We start from the raw sequence: 25,300 nt of genomic DNA, 5'->3' as shown, positions 1-25,300 counted from the left end.
ATTGCCAGCTCTGCTCTAGTTATCAAAAAAATGTCTAACGTTGCGAAACCAAAAAAAACTCGTTATGAATCCAAAATACTTTGTGACAAAGTCCGAAATAAAACAAGGATCTGTATAGAGATGCCTTTGAAAGATGGAGCCGGCTGAAAACGGAGAAGAATTTCTGGACAGGTAACTAAGATTCATCAATGTTTGGCTAACTTGTACTTGATGTAAATGGACATTTCAAATATTCATGACAGTCGAACAAAGTTATGCATGTTCGTGCAAAGTAACATAACGTTAGCTCCTATGGAGGAGGTGGGTCATCAAATTGAATAGGTAAGGAATTGTTTGGCTAATAAAAACTGCGAGTCGTCATTACTAACATTAGCAATGCATTATCAGAGCCCGTTTCTCTGGCATTATGCTGAGACGCAGAGGAAAACAACATTAGCACGCCCATTACTGTTTATAATGCAAGTCCTACTGCCAAAAATAATAGAATGACACGTAAGCTTTCACATCACATATTTAAGCGTTATGGACGTGTACTGCTGGGTAAGTTAAAAAAAAAATACAGCTGGTCGCTTTCACTTATAGCGTCAGCTAAATGAATAGCTGTATCTTTGATATCGGTTACACACAGTGACAGAGGCTTGTGCTTGTACTTACGTTAATGACAGATACCTACCGTTACAAGTTAGACTAACAGCTACTGTTCTAACAATGTACTGTCACATGCGAGCGTACATCTTTACGATTATATTGGGCTAATCGCCATTAGTAAATTTTTGCGATTATACTTTGCAAAACATCTCTCATTTGAAGCATAAACATAATTAACAGAAAAAGCTTCTTGTAGCAGCCTGTATACGTTCCTGCTGGATCCTGCAGCCTATCTGGCAACCTGGAGTCAGGGAGGAGGGGGAGGGGATACACCGCTCTACAGTCATTTGAAAGGGATTGCAGTACCAGTTTTGGACACATTCTTACATACGGCTCCTTTAAATCAATATAAAGGGGCGATTTGTCCACTAATGGCTTAAATGAACAACTATTAGTCGAATAGAAAAAAAAAACTTAAGTCGGAGACTTATTCCACATATTTTCAAACCAGCAGGCCATTCTGTGTTGAGCGACCCTGAGCGGAATGAGCGAGCGGAAGAATATTCAGTGCATTCTCCGCTCACATGCTCTGATCGGAACAAAGGAATATTAAAATATTTAATCATTAGTTTACACTGCCCATCATTTTAATTCCATATCAAACACAGTATGTTATGTCTATTTTAATATGTGTAATATATAATTTTTTCTATTTTTTCTATTTTTGAACTTGATACACAACTGCACTTTTATTTTCTCTATTTTTGAATTTCATGCAAGTTATGACACAGCTGCACTTATATATATAATAATTTTCTTTATTATTGAACTTACTGTTATTTGATGTAGATAGTTTGTATTTAGAAACAACTTGTTACTATACTGATACTACTTGTTACTTCAATAAATTGGAACATTTTAAGCTTTTTGCGTTTTTCATTAGCATTGTGTTGGGGCGAGGGGGGCAGGTGGGGCTCGATAATTCCCCCTTGTCCAAAGTGGGGAATGACCGAAAAAGTTTGAGAACCACTGCTTTAAAGCATTGAGATGGACCGCATGATGTTCACAGCTGGACATGCGTGATTATAGACATTTAGTGTTTGTGCGGATGAAATTGTCCATGTAATGAGGCCATTTTCTGTTAACTTGCCATCCATGCTCAATTTGAATTTGCCCTGACCTCAAAGCTGAACTTTGCATTGTCTCTAAAGATGATTCTTCAGGTTTGAAGGATGTGGTGGTTTCGGTTGACATGAGTAAAGACTCGGATGGAGACTCGTCGAAACCCTCCTCCAAGACCACCAGTGTCCAGAACAGCCCAGCCGTCCAGAAAGGTTAGCAGCACCTTCACATCTGTGTGTTCATGGATAAGCTCTGGTTTTGAAGTTGTCATTTAAATAAACTTCTTTTCTGGGAGAAAATGCTGAAAGCGAAATCTCAGATGAGATTATTTCCCAGGAGTTTAGTAAAATGTTCCTCTTCGGCAGTAGTTGCTCAGAGCAGAAGTCATATGTTGACCTTCTGATCCTTCATGTCCCTTTGGGGCCTGTTCTCATCCAAAGCATTTCACATCCCAACTCATCCACACTCCATGTGTTTTCTGAAAAGTTCTGCCCAACACAACACCACAAACAACAAACTAGGGCTGGATGATTAATCGAAAAGTAATCGAAACCGAAATTCAGAGCCTATAACCGACGTAATTTTTCCATGTCGGTTATATCGGTTTATTAATCCTATTAATATTTCCGCCCACTGTGTGTTAATGTAGCCTACTTTCCCCTTAAAACATATTACCGCGTGTGTAGTCACGTAACTCCGCCCCGTCCAGTCTGCGACATTAAAGCAACATGAGCCCCTTTCACACAGCGCTTTGATCCCGGGAAATTGCCAGAACAAACACCCTTTGTGTGAACACAAACACGACCCGGGATTGACGCCAGGTTGGGGACATATTTAACATTGCCGTGTTCAGTCCCCGAACGCGCGTTATGTGAACAAAAGCCGTAATCAATGCCGTGTCATAATGATGGTGCTAAGCCGGGATCGTTCGCCAGCGTGAAATGGTTCGTAATGCGCTAGTTTATGATCGAATCAGAGAGAAAAAAATGCACAAGCGTGGTTTCTCGAGAGAGTAATCGCAGCTCATAAGCAAACTATAGACGCCGCTGGGACATGTCACGTGTCTTTGCGGGTTGTGTGTGTCTGTGTGAACGCACTCTCTTGATTCCGGAAAATCACTGGCAGTGTCTGAATGAACCAAAGTCAAAAGAACCCGGGTCAAATCCCGGGCCACTTTATCCGTGTATTTTCCGGAATCTCTGTGTGAAAGGGAACTCAAACACTGAGTCAACTCAGCAACAGGACCCGCTTGTACCAAAGAAACACGCGAAAACAGAGAGAGACTGACAAACGCCCAGCAACAAGTGCCTCCACTCCACAAAGCAGGTTTCGATAACACAAGCATTTACAAATGCTACACAATATGAAAAGGATTAGTTTTTTTTAGTTTAATACAAGTTATATTTTACTTTTAAGATGGCAATATTTACAATAATTTATTTTGTTTACAAAAAGAATTATTTTCTACATTTTTAGGAAACTTTCTTTTTACATTAAAACTTAATTAATTTTTTATAAGACGTTTTTATTTCAAGCATTGTATGCTTTGTTTGATTCAATTGTTTGAAATATTTAATAAGTAAGCATTAAAAGCTATCTGTGTGTTTCCTTATTTTAGAATCACAAAGATAGGATTATGCATTCTTTCAAAAAATAACCGTGAACATATTTACAGTATAAGCCTTGACAGTGACACATGAGAGAATTTTTTTTAAAATAATCGTTCAATAATCGTAACCGAGGTAACTTGTTCGATTAATCGCGATTATGATTTTAGCCAAAATCGTCCAGCCCCACAACAAACAGTGTTCTCAGATGTGTCTGCGCTGGGAACAGTGCGAGTGTTTACACGGCTTGTCATGTTTGTAGTCAGTCTATGATAAATTGCATGGAGGTCTGAAGTTTGGGCCTCTCAGCACCATCTGACATCGCAGGGCTCTCTGCAGGGTGAGAAAATACTCAAAAAAAACAAATATAGCTGCAAGCGGTGATCAACAGGGGTCAGGCAGATGAGAAAACTGCAGAAAATGACCATACGAGAAGGTGCTCTCTGTAGATGGACCGCTTCGTTGATCAGATGCGTTGAGGATTTTAGTGAAGCAGAATTTGCTGAAATGTGGCCTGTCACCATGTGTGCCAATTTTCCTAAATATGCATTCACAAAAGTTTTCAGGTCTACCCCACACCTGAAGCATTCATTGACAGCCCTTATGCACTGTTGATACCCCAGATCATACCTGTCAAGTTTTGGATTTGAAAATAAGGGAAATTTTCCGGCGCCCACCGCGAGCAGTCCCACCACCGCAACCAAGCTCCAGTCACGTTATCCCTTACATTTTAAGACAAGTGTTATAGCTTAAATGAAAACACAAAAGGGTATATATGAAGAGCATTTATTTTAAAGGCTTATTTGCATATTTTCTGTTCATTTAACATTGCTTGTCTCTACATTTACATTTTATTTTCATTCCACACATTCTTTTAATTTCATATTGCTTTTCTTTTACAGTTTTTATTTACATTTCACATAACTTTTCTGTACTCTTTTAGTGAGTTATTGTTCAAATTTGTTGCAGACTTTGCATTCTTTAACCTGTTAAGCTGCAACCCCACTTTTGAAAAATCCTCAGAAATGGCATACCCAAACTGAAACAGATAGCTTACAGTTCATAAACACTTTGCACTAAAATCACAAGTATGATCTCATTTGAAAGCTGACACCTGGCAGTTTATTGTAAATGTAGAATTAATTATTGTCATAATGAAAAAATAGTTATTAATAGCTACAAAGTTTTGTAAAGTTATTAGAAATTTATTTTGTATGAAACATCTTCAAAGTTTCTGAGAATACAATAGTGGTCCAATACTGAAACTTGAGTGTTATATCTTTTTAATGATGTATAGTTTGTCAAGGTAATAACATTAAATCTGAAAACTTTGAACTATTTAAACAAACAAAAAACGCTTCAAGTCATCCTCATTTATATAGCGCTTTTAACAATGTAGATTGTTTCAAAGCAGCTTTACAGAGATAAACATATAATTTAAGGTAACAGAGATTGGTTTGGTTTTATAGTGGCTCTTGAAAAATGTTTTTTCCAGCTAAAGTTAGTTTTGATTGATTCACTTCCGTCTAAATGATCATTTGTTATTAAATTAGGGGCCGCTAAGACGACACCGTTCTCTCTAAACAGACTTTAAACGTGAACCTGTGATAGACGCTGATGGCGTTCACATGCGCATTAAGAATTGATTCTATAGTTATGTGCGTTTGAATATATGTGCGCAGGTTTGTAATTCCTTACAAACCATGCCTAAACAAACTACTTGTCTATAAATTTTGATGCAGAATTTTTATTTTATCTTATCACTTTGGGTCGGTACGCGAACCGAAAAATTCCACAACGCTTTATCTGTAGAGTGGTATAGGGATCCTCCATAGGGAGAGGCTAGTTGGCACTTCAGCACTGCATTGTCATCAGGTCCAGGCGAAAGTCCTTCGTCAGATCTGGAAACGGCCTGGATCCAGCAGGCTGCGGGAAAACCTCGGGATAAACAAAGACACTAAAATTAGCGTAGATGCCATTCTTCTTATGATGTAACGAGTACATCAGGATTTGAGGGAAGCGTTCCCAGTTCCGGCTGACCTAATCTAAGCAGCCTAATATCGATTTATAGAAGGCTATAGAGTGTTATGTGAATGCTAGGTCAAAGAGATGTGTTTTTAGTCTAGCTTTGAACTGACAGACTGTGTCTGCTTCCCGGACAATGTTAGGAAGATTGTTCCAAAGTTTTGGTGCTAAATAGGAAAAGGATCTACCGCCAGCAGTCGATTTATATATTCTAGGTATTATCAACTGGCCGGAGTTTGGAGATCGCATAGACGTGAAGGACTATAATGCGTTAAGAGCTCGCTCAAGTACTGGGGAGCTAAACCATTTAGTGCTTTGTAAGTAATCAGCAATATTTTAAAATTTATACGATGTTTAATAGGGAGCCAATGCAGTGTTGACAGAACCGGGCTAATATGGTCGTACTTCCTGGTTCTGGTAAGAACTCTAGCGGCTGCGTTTTGAACTAGCTGTAGTTTGTTTATTAAGCGTGCAGGGCAACCACCCAGTAGAGCATTACAATAATCTAGCCTTGATGTCATGAACGCATGAACTAGTTGTTCCGCATTTGTCAATGAGAGCATATGACGTAATTTCGATATATTTTTAAGATGGAAAAATGCGGTTTTACAGACACTAGACACGTGACTTTCAAATGAAAGATTGGTATCAAAGAGCACACCCAGGTTCCTAACTGACGACGAAGACTTAACAGAGCAGCCATCAAGTGTTAGACTGTATTCTAGGTTAATAAGTGTGGAAGTTTTTTGTCCAATAATTAGAATCTCTGTTTTTTCAGAATTTAGTAGTAGGAAATTACTAGTCATCCAATTTTTTGATATCAACTATGCATTCCGATAATTTTGTGAATTGGTGAGTTTCGTTAGGTTTGGAAGAAATATATAGAGCTGAGTATCATCAGCATAACAGTGAAAGCTAATTCCATGTTTCCTAATGATATCTCCTAAAGGTAGCATGTACAGAGTGAACAGCAGCGGTCCTAGTACTGAGCCTTGTGGTACGCCATACTGAACTTGTGATCGATAAGGCATCTCTTCATTTACTGCTACAAACTGACAGCGGTCAGATAAATATGATTTAAACCATGCTAATGCAATTCCACTAATGCCAACATAGTTTTCTAGTCTATTTAAGAGAATGTTGTGGTCAATGGTGTCAAAAGCAGCACTAAGATCAAGTAACACTAATAGAGAGATACAACCACGATCGGATGATAAGAGCAAATCATTTGTGACTCTAATGAGAGCTGTCTCAGTGCTATGGTGCGGTCTAAATCCTGACTGGAAATCCTCGCAGATACCATTTCTTTTAAGAAAGGAACACAGTTGTGAGGATACTGCCTTTTCTAGTATCTTTGACAGAAAAGGTAGATTTGAGATCGGCCTGTAATTGACTAATTCTGTAGGATCAAGTTGCGTTTTTTTAACAAGCGGTTTAATCATAGCCAGCTTAAAGATTTTTGGTACGTATCCTAGAGACAAAGATGAATTAATGATGTTAAGAAGAGGATCTATGACTTCTGGAAGCATCTCTTTCAGTAGTTTAGTCGGTATAGGGTCTAGCATACATGTTGTCGATTTAGATGAATTAACGAGTTTGCAAAATTCTTCCTCTCCTATGGCAACAAATGAATCAAATTTTACCTCGGGGAGACTATAATTCACTCCCTGATGTGATGCTGTAGTAGACGGTTGCATAGTTATAATTTTGTCCCTAATATTATCAATCTTATAAGTGAAGAAGTTCATAAAGTCATTACTGCTGTGTTTCTTGGAAACTTCTGGGCTTGAAGCTTTCTTTTTCGTTAGTGTAGCCACTTTTTCAAATAAATACCTTGGATTATGTTTATTTTCTTTTAATAGGGTTGAAAAATATGCAGATCTAGCAGCTTTTAAAGCCTCTCTGTAAGCAATCGAGCTCTCCTTCCATGAAATCTGGAATACCTATAGTTTTGTTTTCTTCCAGTTGCGCTCCATTTTTCTGGCTGCTCTCTTAAGGGCCCGGGTGTGCTCGTTGTACCACGGTGTTGGACTATTTTCTTTAATCTTCTTTAAGCGCAACGGAGCAACTGTATCTAAAGTGCTGGAAAGGAGAGAGTTAAAAGTTTCTGTTGCAATATCAAGTTCTTCTAAGCTATCAGCAAGTCAGCAAATTCTTTGAAAAAATCTTTATGGTGCCCTGGTGGCCTGTATACAGTTGCCAGCAGAATTCTCAAACTTGATTTATCGTTTACATTATATATTTTTACATTAAGCACCAACACTTCAAAAGAAATATATTTTAAACTAGATTTTTTAGTGGTTTTGAAAATATTACTATAAATTACAGCAACACCTCCCCCTTTGCCTTTCAGGTGAGGTTCATGTATATAACAGTAATCATGAGGGGTGGACTCATTTAAAGTAATGTAATCGTCTGGTTTTAGCCAGGTTTCTGTCATACACAGCACATCTAGGTTATAATCTGAAATCATATCATTATCTATGAGTGCTTTTGAAGTAAGGGATCGAATATTCAGCAACCCAAGCTTTATCGTTTGCTCATCTGTATTATATCTATTTTTTATTTGTTGAATATCAATTACATTTTTAACCTTAGATCGGTTTGGACGTTTTTTGGATTTCCAAATTCGGGGAACAGACACAGTCTCTATATGATGATATCTAGGTGAAAGAGCCTCTATGTGATGGGATTTATCTGACCTTGGTGACGCGAGGCCGCTAGCAGACGGTCGGTTTAGCCAGTTTGTCTGCTTCCTGACCTGAGCCCCAGATTGTCATGTTTTGTCTCTAAGACTATGAGCCAAATAACTAGAGAGAAGAGCAGCACCATCCCAGGAGGGATGAATACCATCTCTTTTCAACAGGTCAGGTTTGCCCCAAAAACTTTTCCAATTGTCTATGAATTCTATATTATTTTGCGGACACCACTTAGACAGCCAGCCATTGAGTGATGACAATCTGCTAACTATCTCATCACTCCTTCGAACAGGAAGGGGGCCAGAGCAAATTACAGTGCCTGACATCGTACTTGCGAGTTCAAACACCTCTTTAATATTAATTTTGGTGATCTCCGACTGGCGGAGTCGAACATCTATAGTGCCGACGTGAATAACAATCTTAGAGAATTTATGATTAGCATTAGCCAGCACTTTTAAATTTGCTTTGATGTCAGGCGCTCTGGCTCCCGGCAAACATGTGACTATGTTGGCTGGTGTCCCTATCTTCACGTTCCGTGTAATAGAATCGCCAAATACCAGGGCACAATCAACAGAATTCTCAGTGAGTGTTTCACTGAGTGGGGCAAATCGATTTGTTGTGGTAATCGGAACGGAAGACTGTTTTTTTGATCCGTGACTAGAGCGATCCCTCACTGTCACCCATCTGCCTGGCTGCACAGGCAATAATTCAGCCGGAACCGAATCATGTAAAGAGTTCACTATGCTAGGCGCATCCAAAGTAGAATCTAAAGCTCTAGCACACTTACTATCCTCAATTAAAGTTTGGATGCGTGTTTCTAATTCTGAAATCTTCTCCGTCAGCCTGTCTGTTTCCTTGCATTTATCACATATAAACCCTATATTGCCGACGGGGAAGGCTATGCTAAACATGTAACATGAAGTGCAGGTGACAATAACAGGACAAGACATTACTCACCGTGTTTGTTGACTGATTCTTACTCACCTGGGCTTTTTATGAACTCAGAGGCGCGGGCGCGCGAGAGAAAAATAAATAAATAACTGAGCGCAGGGGTGGCGCGTTAACAGGCTAGCGAGTTACTAGCGTGTTGTTCTAACTATAACGGAAGCTAGCGATGTCAGGTTAATCTGAGATGTTGTCTAAGCTGTATTTAGTAGTATAAAAAACTAGAAATGGTAGTAAATGATGGTTCAAAACAGAAAGAAATACAAAGCTAATACGAGGCTTAGACGGAGCTTACAGCCTCGAAGCAAACAAAACACAGCAGGCAGCTAGGCAGACAGGAGCAATCGATCAGGATCAGGAACAGCAATCGAACAGCAATCCCGCCGGCGCACTGGCAACGGTTAACAGGTTTTAAGATGCTAAAGTCGCAGTTACAAAACGCGTGACTGTCCCCTACCCTGCTCCTCTTCAGAAAAGTAAATTCGCTGTCCCATTGATCTCGGTATTTACATGAGGGTTTTGGTTTTGTGGCAGGAGTGCCTTCCGTCTCTGTCGTAGCGTCCATCAACCGTCTCCGATTTTTTTTTTTTTTTTCCCGTGTCACTCATCTTCTGACCTCACCCACACACTAACCTCGCGACAACTTTCCCTGTAGTAGGCTACTGGAGGTGGCAGTTATCGCGTGGCTAGTGACAGAGCTCAGATTGCGAATGTTTTTTTTTTTTTTTTTATCCGCCCGGGCCATTATTATTTTTTAATAGCGCAGGTTAAAATACGGGAGATTTACGGGAAAATACTAATACGGGAGGACGGCGGGAAAGAAGGGTTAAATACGGGACTTTCCCGGCCAAAACGGGATACTTGACAGGTATGCCCCAGATGATACTTGCGAAGTAAACGCATACACAAAACAACCTACGCATACACAAAACAACCTACCCAAAAGATCACACAGGAAAATGAATGGGTGAGACAAGTTGCTCTATCTTGAATAATTTGTCATAAACACTTCAGCTACAATGCAGAACACACAGAAATGAAGTGACACCATTACATATCCGTAGATGGAGAACAAATGCAAACACACACATTGAAACGCATATAACACACATAACCTCATGTTCAGGTTTGACTGTAATGTGGCTAAAAAAAATTATACTTAATACAAAAGAATGCTTAACTTTGCAAATGGTCATTTTATTCTCATAATACATATTTTATATTATGATAATATTTTTACAAATCGAAATGGAAAAACCTGCGGAAAGTTGTACACCTATGTGGAAGTGGTGAATTATCCATTGAGTAATCCTCTGCAGCCATCTGGTGTAGTTTCATTTTATTTTAATTTTAAAAGTGTTTGTTTTCCTGTAGATGGCAGCAATCGTCTCGGTTACGTATGTAACCCTCGTTCCCTGAGTAGGGAACGGAGACGTTACATCGGATGACGACGAATGGGGTTTCGCTTAGAAAGCCTATCAACTTCGAGTATTACAAAACGAGCCAATGGCAAAGAAATGCCATGGGTCTGCGGTATTTGCATAGCGTATCTCCGCCCTACCTCGTGGGTATAAAAGGAAGACGCTGGCAACATGCAGATATGTTTCTTCGCTGAGGAGCCAAGACTGAGCTAAGGCGATCCCCGCGGTACAGCGGAAGTGGCAGGCTGACGTAACGTCTCCGTTCCCTACTCAGGGAACGAGGGTTACATGCGTAACCGAGACGTTCCCTTTCGTTGTCACTCAGAGTTACGTCGGATGGCGACGAATGGGGTTTCCAGTCTAATCATGCCACCTTCTCGGCTGTCTTCCAGTGCCCTGCGTAAATCTGAGATCCCTGTCGTGAGACTGGCATGGACGAAGGACTCGTATTTAGCACAGGAATACCAAGGTACACTGGGGAGCATATCCCATAGCTTAGAGGAAATATGCAATTATTGCCAACCCAGACTTAGAGAATACACATATGACCCAGAGGGATGCATATGGGGAACACTGGGGTGTCCAGCCGCAGGTGGAATATTTCAACCCCAGGGGTGGCAAGGTGGCTTGCCAATGGAAATACACATGTGGGGTCGCTCAGGAGAGGATCCATGCACACGGGAGGCACCTAGCCGACGCGCAGGCAATAGACACTGGCTCCGACATCAGGAGTGCTGGAGGAACTCTGGGCTTTCGGGGAGCTCACCTGAGGAATATACCGTACGTATCCATTCCGTGGAGTGGAATGGCGAGAAAGCGAAGACACCTGAGCGGGTCCAGTACTAGTTGGTTGAAGCGAGTACATGAGAGGACACAGGCTCCACTCGGAGATTATAGAATCTGGCGAATGTGTTCTGTGTCGCCCAGCCTGCAGCTCTGCAGATGTCTGTTAGCGAGGCGCAATGCGCTAGAGCCCAAGAGGACGCCACACTCCGGGTGGAGTGGGCAGTCACACCAAGGGGGCACGGAACCTGACGATCAGGTCGTGCTTCCCAACAGACTTACCTTCGACCGGTTCATGGTGTGCGGCAATAGCGGCAACATAGACTTTCAGGGTGGAGGGATACAGCCTTCGCTCCAACCCTTCTTGAAAGAAGGAATTACGACACTGATCGAACATCTCCGGGGGTCTTCTCGGTGAGAAGAGCACCAGCTGACGAAGAGGTTCCACTTCAACGCATCGACGTGTCTCGTGGACGACGCTCTAGCGAAAGTGATGGTAGCCACCACCGCTGGTAGTAAGGTACTCAAACCTGCCTCGTCCTGTCCAGGAGCCACACGTGGAGGTTCCAAAGATCGGGACAAGGGTGCCATAGGTTGCCCTGTCTCTGAGAAAGAAGGTCCTTCCTCAGGGGAATCGGCCAAGGAGGTGCTGTCGCGAGGAGTACGAGTTCGGAGAACCAGGTCCGGGTGGGCCAGTACGGCGTGACCAGAATGACCTGCTTCTTCTGCGCAAGAAGGCTCACTGGGGGAAACGCATATTTGCGGCCCCGCGGCCAGCTGTGCGCCAGTGCATCCGTGCGGAGCGTGCCCTCGGTCAGGGAATATTACAGGGCGCAATGGGTCGAGTCGTGAGAGGCAAACAGATCTATCTGTGCGTCACCGAACTGGTCCCAAATCAGCTGAACTGACTGGGGATGGAGTCGCCAATCTCCCGGGAAGGGCTGAAGCCGTGAGAGCTCGTCGGCTGCACAGTTCAGAGCTCCGGGGATATAAATGGCATGAAGCGACCTCAGATGCTTCTGACTCCATATGAGGAGGTGGTGGTTGAGTTGCGACATACGGCGGGAGCGTAGACCACCTTGATGGTTGATGTAGAAAAACTGAGGTTCGACCATGGGGTGAAGGTCCGACGGCAGGTCGGAGTAACTGGTACTCGGAGGATGCCGTGTTGCCATGCCCACCTCGGGACTCGGTCGCGAAGCCAAAGCTGAAGCGGTCTCATATGAAGCAATCCGAGCGGCGTTGCCGCGGCTGCAGATGCCATATGCCCCAGGAGCCTCTGAAAAAGTTTCAGTGGAACCGCACGGAATGACTGGCCCAGACGTGGACGGCATAGCGGCCCGGTGTGGGGGCACAGTCATTGACCGCGCCCTGACAGAGGAGACCAGGGAAGGACGGACGTTCCACGGGGGTCTGCTCTGCCAGGGGTCTGGCGACAGAGGAGGATGAGATAGGCACGGTCCGGGGACGGCGTGCACTGTCATCCGGCTCTGGGACAGAGGAGGACGAGGGATGCACGGCACGGGGGCGGCGCACCGTGTCGTTTGAGAACTCTGTGTGCTCAGGGATGGAAATGTCACTTCTTTCTTTAACCACATTAGGGTGCTGCCCACCCTGGGGTGAGCAGCGGGGAGTGGAGAACAAAAGATTATCCCCCGGCCCTCCACCGGGGGAAGGAGTGGTCCTGCTACCACCTCCTGAGAAGTAACATTAATCAGCCCGTCTCAGGACTGCCGCTTGGCCCGGCGTCCGCGACCGGGCCCGGGTGGAGGCTGCTGCTTGGATCGGGCGGGAGGGGCGGGAGCCGTAGGAGGGCGCCCTCGGTGGCGAACAGACTGAGGATTCTGCCCGGTCGGCTGGGTGGAGGCAGCAGCGGGCCGTCAGGGCAGAATGTGTTTGATTAGCCTCAGTCTGTTTCTGGGCGGTGGAGAACTGTTGGGCGAAATCCTCCACCGCACCGCCGAATAGGCCGGCCTGGGACATGGGGGTGTCGAGCAGCCGGGACTGCTCAGCATCCCGCATGTCAGCCAGGTTCAGCCACAGATGTCTCTCCTGGACCACAGCTGTGGACATCACCAGACCCAGGGAGCGTGCGGTCACTTTCGTCGCCCGGAGAGCGAGGTCGGTGGCGGCGCGCAGCTCATCGAAGAGTCCTGGGTCTGTCCTACCCTCGTGCATGTCCCTTAGCATCTGGACCTGGTAGACCTGCAGAGTGGCCATGGCATGCAGAGAGGCACCCGCCTGTCCCGCCGCCCTGTAGGACTTCGCCAATAACGTAGATGAAAACCTACAGGATTTGGATGGGTGCTTAGGCTCGCCGCGAGAAGCACTCTGAGGACACAGTTGCATCGCAACAGAGCGTTCAACCGGGGGGAGCCCAGTGTACCCACGGGCACCAGCCCCATCGAGGGGAGGAAAGGCGGATGAAACCAACGACCGGTCGCGTGAAGACATGGGAGTCTTCCAGGACTTCGAGATTTCATCATGCACGTCCGGGAAGAAAGGTATTGGGGCAGGCTGCGGACGGGAAGCCGCAGCTGCACCCAAAAACCAATCGTCCAGCCTCGAGCGCTCGTGACAGGGTGGAGGGTCCACTCTAAACCAATGGTCGCGGCCGCCCGGGAAAGCATGGCCGTCATCTCTGGATCAGACTGAGCCACAGCCGTATTCACACCTGAAGGTGGCAGCCGTGATGAGTCGTCATTTCCAGACGAATCAGACCCGCCTTGTGATGCTGCGATTGACATCACATCTTCCTCTGGAGCTCCAAAGGAAACCCACGACATGGAGAACATGACTCATCCACGAGCGCTGCTCTAGCGTGATTAATGCCCAAACACACCAGACAGCGCTCATGCCCATCAGAGTCAGACAAGAGTCGACCGCAACCAGAAGTGCAAGGGCGAGGCATCTTTAAAAAGATGTGCCGCGTGCAAGCTCTTTTGTGAGAGAAACTTAAGTGCTGAAGCGCCATTGGAGAAACACACTTACTCGCAAACCACGCACAGATAAGCAGGAAGTGTGCACTCGCCGGGAGATCGCCATCACACCAACACCAGAGAGTTTGCTCGTCTCGAAGAAGCTGACAAAATCAGAGATGGCTTAGGGAGTGAAGAATTAAACTTGGCTCTGAAGCGAAAACATATCTGCATGTTGCCAGTGTTTAGGGCTGGGACGGTTACCGCAATACCGCGGTCACGTGACTCCAACCGCGGGTCTGAGCTCGTCACCGTCATCACCGCAAATGTCTAATGACATGGATTCATTGATTCTAATGACATGGATTATGTCTAATGATATAGTGGCTTACATGGATTCAAGGTTTTATAAACAAACCTTATCCTCAAAAGATGGAGCAAATCCGATCTTTCGCGAGTTGAGGAGCGCAATGTTCCATGACACATAATAACATTCCATTCGTATTAGAGATGCGCGGATGGGCTATTATTTCATCCACAACCGCATCACAAAACTCATCTGTCCACCATCCACCTGCACCAACGTTTTTTGATCAATTTTAGAAACCGCATCCGCTGTGCTGACTGTTTTAAGGTCTATGAGCAATGCGAGGCGCTGCTGCCGCGAGGCTAGAAAGCTCTTGGTTGTTCTAGAAAGAACACTGATCCAATGCAGCAAAGATATTTAAAGGCTAAGTATATTGTCCCTAGTATATTGGCTATGTTGTATCCCCAGAATATCAGCAGTGAACTCTGTCTCCGATCGGCGCACAGGGATAAATATAAATAAGTAAATAGCCTATAACGCACATCGGCAAACCTGACCTTACCTGACTAGGCTACTGTAGACTAAAATTTTATCATTTCGTTTTGAATTTTGTTTAAAAGTAGACATTTACGCCTAGCCTACGCCGAGTTTCGGTTCATTTGAGACGAGCTCCAGTTCACGCGCAAGAGATTGCACCCGCGCTTCAACGATCTCCTGATTATATTATGTCTGCTATATTTGCTTCTAATTTATTAATTCCAGGCAATTAGTTGATGAATATTTGTAATTAAGACATGTTGCAATAGGGGTTCTTTCATTTCCAATGTGAACATCATAATATATTCTCCTGAAAATGATGAATTCAATGCGAATTTATCTGAGAATATTCTTAAATAAGGAAATCTATTCAGTGATTGGTTCATGCCAAATTACTGCTTGATGAAAATTTTACTTTCAAATTGTGCTCGTTTTTTTCCCCGGATGTAGGCTAGGTGACTATTTAACAAAGTCTGTCTAGCAAAAATGACTTCTGGTGCGTTTTTATCTTTTTTTGTGTTGAACTTGTTCGATCGACTAAATTTAAAGGTGTTTTCGTCTCCAACCAGCTGGGAGGCATGACGAACTTAAACACGATGAGTTTTATAGACTTATCCCGCCGCCATGGAGTCTAGAATTAATATGGAGCAGTGTTAAGCAGTGGGATAGATTGTGGGACATGATCATATTGTCTCGGTATTGCGAATGAAAAGTGCAATTGTTATTTTTTTTAAATCAGTTGAAAAGGCAAATTACATTCTCCAACGCGGCGTTATGTTGAATAGTTCACTCGTGACTGTTTTAATTTTGAGTACTCCGTCCAAAAAGGTCATACTGTCCAACGTACCTCCAATTATCAAAGACGAAATACTGGTGCAAGAGTTATCTCGGTATGGACAACTGCTTTCCCCTATAAAGAAAATCCCTCTCGGGTGCAAGTCCCCCTTAGTGAAGCATAGTGAAGCAGCAAGTTTTCATGGTGTTGAAAAATGGAATTGATGAGATCGATCTGATTTTTAAGTTCAAAATTGATGGTTTTGATTACACAGTGTTTCCAACATCTGACACTACAATTAAATGATTTAGTTGTGGTAGGATCGGACATCTTGTTTGTGATTGTCCTAATAAAAAGGACAGTGCATGTGTGAGCACAGGGCGTTTCTGTTCTTCCTCCGGCTGAGATTGCGAATGACACAGACACTGCTGTATGTCTGTGGTCGAAGGCGGTGAGCATGAGCTTGGGCTGGTTGTAGTTGTGGCTGCTGAGGATAAGTCTGATACAACTGAGATTGTTACTAAGCCTAGTAAAAATTGTTCTCTCTTGATGTCTGATGAGCAGGCTGAACATGTTTGTGTAACAGATGCTGATGCTGACAATGATGCTGATTTTGAGAAGGAAACAAAAGCTGTTTTTAAGATCCCAGTTAAAAGAAAGAAAAATAGCTGTGGAAAAGCTTTTAAACAAGTAAAGAAGGACGAGGGTGGTAATGAGAATATGGGATAAGACAGTGATATATTTGAAACCTGAGACGCATTTGAATCAGAAGAATCTCTGTCTACAAGTTCTCAAAATGAAAACTTGATTTGTTTGTATAGAGCTAATGACATTAGTCAATTTCTGCAAGAAACAAAGGGAGTGAAAGTTGAAGATTTCTTCCCTGATTGTAAACAATTCATCAATGATATGAGGTATCTAATAAAATAGGGAGCTTTTCAAGATGTGGAGATTTACCGTCTTAGAAAACTGTTGAACAAACGTAAAAATAAAAAAAAAATACTAAAGATGATGAGGTTGTCAACATCTAAAACTCTTCCAAAAATAGTTTTTTTGACAGCTCTTATCTTTTTTTTTTTCTTTTTTTTCCTGGTTTCTAAAATAAATGACAATTTTAAAATTGGAACTTTAAACTTAAATGGTGCCAGAGATGGTCATAAAAGAATGATGTTATTTGAGTTTATTAGACAAAAGCAAATTGATATTCCATTTCTACACGAAACACACAGAGATTTTAAAAATGAGACCGTCTGGAGAAGAAAATGGGACAGACAATTGTCCTAAGTCACAAATCCTCTATTAGTGGAGATGTTGCTGTTTTGTTTTCAAAACTTTTCTTACCTCTGTCTTGAGGAAATAATTGGTGGTCGTTTTTTAAAGATCAAAGTGAAATATGAGAAAATCACCATGGTGCTTCTGAATTTATATGCTCCTACAAAGGGATTAGAAAGTGTTATTTTCTTTGAAAAGGTGGATGCTGTTTTAAAAGATGTAAATCCAGAGGATTTGTTATTTTTATGTTGAGATTTTAATTGTACCGCTAATGATAAGTTGGATAGAAACCATATAGAACTACACGCTGCTTCTCAGAAAACAATTAGACAACTTATTAAAACTCATGATTTATGTGATGTACAGTATGGAGAAGTTTGAATCCAGATGTTAGATAGTACACTTGGGTTCATAGTACTTGACCTTCTGTATCTTTGGCACAGCTGGACAGAATTTATAGTGTTTGGCATCAACGTAATCTTTTTAAATTTTGTAAAATTATTCCAGTGGGATTTTCTGAGTTTAGTTCTGTACAGTGTTTTGAATAAGTGTGTTAAGTATAAGAGTACATACTGGAATTGTAATACTTCATTGCTAAATTATGATAAAATTATGGAAAATTTTAGGGGTTTTTTTGGAAAACTTTTAAGCAACAAAAACATTTTGATGCTTTTCTGCAATGGTGGGATTGCAGAAAAGTTCTTATTAAAGATTTTTGTCAAAAGTACACACTTAATGTTACTCAAGACATAGCCCAGTCAATGAAGACATTAGAAACGGAAATTATTGTTTTGCAGGATTTATTAGCTTAAAAAAAATGTTTTTTTGGTAAACCTGTTAGGAGTTAAAGCACAGGGAGCTTTAGTCCATTAACGGTTTCAAACTGTGGGACAAATGGACGCTCCCTAAAAATTATTTTGTAACTTAGAAATGAAAAAAGATCAAAGTAAAATGATCCATACTTTACATTCAGCTACAGGACCAGAATTTACTGAGCCTGCTGACATACGTAGCTGTGCTGTAGAGTTTTCTCAGACCTTTATAAATCTGAACTGAAGGAATGAGGTGCAGATGCTGATCATTTCCTTGAAGGACTGCCAAAGGTGAATGAAGAGTCCAACAATGAACATCACACTGTTACCTAAAAAAAGGGGATCTTCAGTGTATTGGCAATTGGCACCCTGTTTCACTCATATGTTCAGAATACAAAATGTTGTCTAAAACTTTGGCTATTTAAGACTTTGATCAGAATGTATTCCAACATGTCTATATTTTATAAAAATTGCTTTAATTAGACTAGCACAGAAGTCCAATAACAGAACTACGCCAGCGAGGTGACGTTCCACGTCCCTAAAGCTAGTTTCCGTGTCCAGGGATTGGACTGTCGAGGCCCCCGCCTTCGACTGCCACCCGATCCACTTTGCACTGGTGGTGAGCCCACTGGAGGGCGGCCCCACGTCGCTCCTTCGGGCTGAGCCTGGCCGGGCCCCATTGGGGGAGGCCCGGCCACCAGGTGCTCGCATACAAGCCCCAACCTCGGGCCTGGCTCCAGGGTAGGGCCCCGGCTGCGCCATGCCGGGCGACGTCACCGTCCTCATTTTTAAGTCTATCATAAGGGGGTTTATCCCTCTGAGGTCGGCTATCGCGCGGGCGCGATAGTCTCGCCTTTTTTTCTTATCAGTGCAAAAGAAACTCAAAATACTCTGTTGATTTTGATCTTACATATTAAGTGTTGTACATCATTAGATCCTGATAAATGTCTATTTTTTTTGTGGATACTCACAATAAAAACAAAGTGTTGTGCTTTTCGCCAAATAAAGAAAAACAAACATGATGCGCGTTCTGCCTTCTCTCTGTCAGTTAAGTCCATTCTGAAACGCGTCCGAAAATTAACTGTAATTCCGTGAATACTTGTCATACAGGCACGAGTGTTTTTCCATAATGAAGCTTGAACTCTCTTCTTTTAAATGAATTAATTTATATAAAAAACAAATATTCTCAGTTTATGTAATCTGTATGAAAAGAGAGAGATGTCAGTATTTTTCTTTCCAGCTCATTATACCTCATTACGCGTTAATGTGCCACGCCCACGGAGAGCGCGCGGTATTGAAACGCAAATGATCTAAGGCAAGCCATTCAAACATGTAAACGCCCACCAGCTGGATTATAAAACACATCGTGTTTAGTAAGTATCTTGTACAGCTGTGTACACAGCGTATCCTTTCGGTGTGAGGAATAATACTATCTAATAACCCTGGAAAATGTACCAGAAGTGGTAGTTTCATTTCGAGGAGCAACGGATCCAGCTGCCGTAGTAAGTCATTTATTCTTAAGTGCTTTGTTCTAATCGCGATATTGAATAGTGTCTGACTGTAAACCGCAAAAAGACTGTTTAAATATGAATTGCGTGTCTGTGTGTAGGCTAAATGATGAATGAACGGCACAGGCGCGCGCACTGTTGTTTACTACAGTTATAGAGCGCGTGTCTGTGCCGTTCATTCACTCTCGCACCTACATTAGTAAACGTTATGTTTACATGAACACATCCAAACTATATTGCTATAGCCTACTAAGATGAGTAAAAATATACTGAAATATGTTGAAATAAAATGTCTGTATAAGCAACAAGCTGCAAATTCACATGTATATACTAATATATCATACACAGTATGTTACAGACTAAATATGAATGTTTAGACAAGATTTTGTGATTAGTTTTGGATCGATTATAAAGTTTTGACTGTAAAAAAAGACTACTGTCAAATTAAATAGGTAAGCTTTTGTTCACCAATTTCTGCTCATAGTTAAATATACTATAGTATGATGTTTTGTCAAAAATAAAGTAGGTATATTGAATTATCAACTAAGATGTTATTATAGTGTTTGTTCCAATATTCAAACTAATGAATCCTTACCTTTTTTAATACGCATGATAAAATGTATACTTTTTACAAAGCAATACACTTGAAATATTGTTAAAATTGTAATTGTTGTTGTAATTGCAGGGTTCGTACAAGGTGCTTAAAGTGCTTGAAGTACTTGAATTTGACTTTTTGAAATTTAAGTCCTGGAAAACCCTTGAAAACAGACATATTTTTGAAGAGGTACTTGAAAAGTGCTTGAATTATTAAAAATAAGGATGCACCGATACCGAGCTCATGTAAAAATACTCCGAATCCAACAACCGTTAGGCCTACCAGGCAGCGTGTGTATAGTAACACATAGCTGTGGTGCGCAAGCTGATCAGAGGAAACCACGCAGTGGATTGAGCGCGCAGGGCACAGACGCGCGAGCTGGTCGAGCACATCCCTTTAAACAGACATCAGTGGAAGGTGTGTAGTTCATTCGGATGTCAATGGCAAAGAAAATAAAACGAGGCATGTAGCTTATTATTAACGTTAACTGACGAGAGAGCGCAGTTCTGTTGAATGCTCTTGATTGCTGATCGTTCACTCAGCACGTATTATTTGGATGAAAACTAACTCGTATATGTAAGTAAAGTAAAACATGAACTGTTATCTGATTTGTGTATAACGAGTGATTACCTACATTATTACTGGACGTTTGCAGTCAAGAAGTTCCATGAACGCAAACATCAGCGCGCGCCCCCGCAAACCAGCGTCTCCGCGCGCGAATACTGAATTAAATTGTCTTTCACGTCTTGCGCTTGTACAACTTTTGTGTTGTAATTCACACAAAATTATGTAAAAACGGCCATCTTGGCGAGTATCCTAGTAAACAAAGTCAGTTATATCTCAAGTGAAGTAGCCATGTTCAAATGGGGTCCGTGCGTTCGGTCTTAAAGGGGCAGTTTAACAAACCCACTGCTGTTTTAATGTTAATCAAACAATGGACAAATAAATTACTCACTGCTCTTGACTAAATAGGCTGCACTTTTCAGCTTTACAAAAAGATACATCTACGTATATTTAATTTATCCAGTAATGAATATGCAATTTTTTCACATTTTATTACTTTATTCAAATTTCTGTACTAGATCTACCCGAAAAACTCAAAAAACACTGTTTATTTCATTTGTAGCCTATCTTTGTTCTATTGTATTTATTTGTAAGTTGATTATTCGTTCTTATTTTGTTGCTGACTGCTTAATAATGTTTTAAATTCACATTAATTAGGCTGGCAGTTTTTGTTGTAGTATTAAAATTAGATTAAATAATTGATATTTCACTGGTGTCTAAACATTTGTACCACTGACCCAATCCTTTGCTAAGTATGTGCTGTGTATTCAATGAAAGATACAATATGATAGAGCAATAGAATGTACAGTAACTGAAGCTCATACAATGCCTCTTAACAGGCTTAATTAAGCATGAAAATAATTGAAAGAAATATATATTTGATGAACAAATTAAGCCAACTAATATGATTTATATTCTTTTGGTTTATCTACTAATACATTTAAAAATTACAAATGCAGTGAAAATTCAGGGATCGGTTACGGTATCGGTATCTCGTTCTGCAAAAAGTGTTTTTTTTTTTTTGTTGAAAAAATAAAATAGTTTCACGTTAAATCAATGCTGCAGCCCGTCTGAGATATAGAGCTATTTCTTATGGCTATGAGCATGATATCAAGTATATAATACAACTTTCATTCTTCAGGTCAATCATATATATTAATGGAAAAAAATTCAGTTTCAATATCCTTTCAATGGTTAAGGGGATTTCCCATGCCTGACAGCCCTGGTCAATGGATTGACCTCTATGAAGTGAAACATCAGATACCATATGTTTAATTTGAGTAAAAAAATAAAATTAAATAAATAAAAATAATAATAAAGATATTGTTTGATAAGTGCCGATTGAAGTCCTTGAAATCCAAAAAAGTAGTGCTTGAAAAGTCCTTGAAAGTCCTGGAATTTCATTTGACAGAATCTGTACGAACCCTGTAATTGTAACCTATTTGTAATTGGTTACAATTTCTAATTGTAAAATATGTATATAGATCATTTCTTTTGTCCTTGCATTCTTTGGGACCCTGTGACACACCATGTGTGAAAGGGCCAATTAATATGCAGCTCATTATGCGGCACATTATCTGGCCTTTGTCTTCTCAGGTGCGAACACGCCTCCACGCATATTGCCTTTCCAAACAAAAGGTGTCTTATAAAATTTAAATCAATATATTGTTTTGTGTAAATGATTAGGCAGGATGATTTTCAGATCATTTTGAAGCAAAAATTCTCATTAGTCAAAAGTCTTGTGGACATATATTTAGTATGTCTTTTGTGGCCTTATTTCAGACACTTTAAGTTTTAGTTTTTTCAATATCCATGCATAAGCAATATTCTCTCAAAAATACAAACATGTACATACATGTTGCTCACATATTACGGTAGCCCCGTTTGTGCTATATAGAGTGAATTTACACCTTTGCCATTAACATGTTTATAAATAACTGAAAAAAGCACAAATGTCAGAGCATGTCAGAACACCTCAAGGACCCCAAAAAACCCTTAGACCTGAGAGGGTTATGAACCGCTCTTAGTCTGACCAATCACCTAGGACCCTTTTGCCTTGGGAGACCCTACCAGGGGGACAACATAGCTCCTAGGATCGTTCGGATACTCAAACCCCTCCACCACAGTAAGATGGCAGTTCAAGGAGGTCTGAGGTGTTTTCTGGGTCCTGGAGGTGTTCTGACATGCTCTGACATTTGTGCTTATTTCTGTTACTTGTGACATTTTCAATACAATTACATTGTATTCAGCACAAACTCTGCTACAATAATATGTCAGCAGCATATATGTAAAAGTTTGTTGTTTTGAGATAGTGGCGTTTATGCGTGGTTTGTGAAAAAACAAAAGAAAATTGTCACTGAAATAAGGTCATGAAACACATACTGATTATTTCTTCTATTAAGTCTTCTAAGACTTTTGAAAATTGTATCACGTAGCCTAGAATATTTGCTCCAAAACTATGTGAAAATCATCCTGCATACTCATTCAGATAAGACAATGTATTGATTTAAAATTTGTAAGACATGTTTTGTGTGAGAAAGCTTTATGCGAGGAGGCGTGAATCTCTCGTAATTATTAATCCATTTCACACCTGAGAAAGACAAAGATCCTCCCGTAATGGTGTTATCAGGCCCTATCATTATGAGGAGCCTTGCACAAAGAATGAGGAGAAATTTAAAAAAGAATGGCTTTTAGATTGTCTGGATTTATTTACAACACAACATAATCCAAAGATACACAACAAAGGACAAAAAAGCACATAAGTAAACACACTGATCTAAAGGCAGAGACTTGAACAGTCACACACCTTTGTGCCATTCCTGAAACATTGTAGGCCTACATACCTGTTGTATCCAAGGTGTTTTTCATTTTACCATGTTTATGTACAGAGACTCATGTAAATGTTGAAGTCAGCAGGACTCATCCAGTGGCATCTGGTCGTTTTAAAAATAAAATAAAAATAAACACCTGTGAGCATGCTGATATCAAGAGAAACTATAGGCCTGCACGATTTTGGGAATACATTTTAGATTTTTCTGATTAAAATTATGACATTTACAAAACACACACACACACACACACACACACACACACACACACACACACACACACACACATATACTGCCGTTCAAAAGTTTGATTTTTAATGTTTTTAAAAGAAGTCTCTTCTGCTCACCAAGGCTGCATTTATTTGATTAAAAATACAAAACAAACCCAGTAATATTGTGAAATATTATTTCAATGTAAAACAGCTGTTTTCTATGTGAATATAAAGTGTAATTTATTCCTGTGATCAAAGCTGAATTTTCAGCATCATTACTCCAGTCTTCATTGTCACATGATCCTTCAGAAATCATTCTAATATGATGATTTGATGCTTAAGAAACATTTCTCATTATTATCAATGTTGAAAACAGTTATTTGCATTTTTATTTCAGGATTTTTTGATGAATAGAAAGTAAAACAAAAACAGCATTTATCTGAAATAGAATATTTTGTAACATTAAACACTACCGTTAAAAACTTTGGGGTCAGTAAGAATTTGTATTTTATTTTTTGGAGGAAATAAATAAAATAAATCAATACTTTTATTCATCATGGAGGAATTTGACAAAAGTGACAGTAAAGACATTTATAATGTTACAAAAGATTATATTTCAAATTAAATGCTGTTGTTTTTAACTTTCTGTTCATCAAAGAATCCTAAAAAAATGGTTCACAACTGTTTTCAACATTGATAATAATCATAAATGTTTCTTGAGCATCAAATCATCATATTAGAATGATTTCTGAAGGATCATGTGACTGAAGACTGCAGTAAATAAAGCTGAAAATTTAGCTTTGATCACAGGAATAAATTACACTTTATATATTCACATAGAAAACAGCTGTTTTACATTCAAATAATATTTCACAACATTACTGGGTTTGTTTTGTATTTTAATGAAATAAATACAGCATTGGTGAGCATAAGTGACTTCTTTTAAAAACATTAAAAATCTTACCGACCCCAAACTTTTGAACGGCAGTGTATAGGTATTTTGTAAATATATATACGAACACCAAGTTTGTTGTGCCTTGTAGGTATATATGTGTAGGGCTGTATAAAATGATAACAATAGCCTAGATAGCAGGCAGCCTATAAATCGTTAAAAATGAACACTTCTGTAACACTACACTAGACAAAAATATATGGAATATCTTGTTACTTCAAACGTTTCCATTCTTTATGAAATGAGATTGGAGTAAAAACATGAAGCCTAATGTTTGGCGTGTTTTGCTTTTCAAACGCACAGCGCGACTGACTGACTGAAACTCAGCACGTGCAGAGAACGTTTACTGAAGCGATCGAGCCGCTCCAAACTATTAAACATTATTGTTACATTATACAAATCTACGTTTGAGCAGATATCCACAAACACAGTATTTAACAGTGAACACGGGTCTAAACATTATAATATTCACCATATTAGAATAAACACTCATACTAGCCTACTTTTATATGGTGCTGTGTTTAATTATCGAACATAAAACTATTCTTGTGTCGTACATGTATATTTATTTAGCATCAGGCTTCATGTTTTTACTCCAATCTCATTTCATAACATTTTAGTCTGGCACCAGTTCAACTAGTAACTACAATGTAAAGTTTATGCAACAACATGCTTACTATTATGCGTCTTACCTTAAAAATCGTTCTCATAATCAAATCGTGTTCTTCTAATTCTTCTGAGGTAAATCCAAGGTAAACCGCACAGCACAAACAGTCTTCCAAACTCGATGAAAAGCAAAGGAATACTGAAGTCGCTGATTCTTTGTTTAT

The 25,300-nt window shown here is 40.5% G+C and overlaps 1 protein-coding gene across 2 annotated transcripts in view; it reads left to right on the top strand.

Moving 5' to 3' along the window:
• The window catches only part of slc12a2 (solute carrier family 12 member 2), a 121,006-nt gene that overhangs the window by 77,378 nt on the left and 18,328 nt on the right, over positions 1-25,300 (top strand). For both annotated transcript variants that reach the window (XM_077243436.1, XM_077243437.1), the window contains exon 20: positions 1,800-1,922. In XM_077243436.1, the coding sequence (XP_077099551.1) occupies positions 1,800-1,922 (123 nt within the window). The remainder of the gene's footprint in view (positions 1-1,799; positions 1,923-25,300) is intronic.

The sequence above is a fragment of the Siphateles boraxobius genome, unplaced genomic scaffold, assembly GCF_051911475.1.
Source record: "Siphateles boraxobius isolate OS27281-9 unplaced genomic scaffold, OSU_SipBor_1 25, whole genome shotgun sequence".
Lineage (NCBI taxonomy): Eukaryota > Metazoa > Chordata > Actinopteri > Cypriniformes > Leuciscidae > Siphateles > Siphateles boraxobius.
Note: the sequence above shows the minus strand (reverse complement) of the source record. Positions and strands in the feature narration are given on the sequence as shown.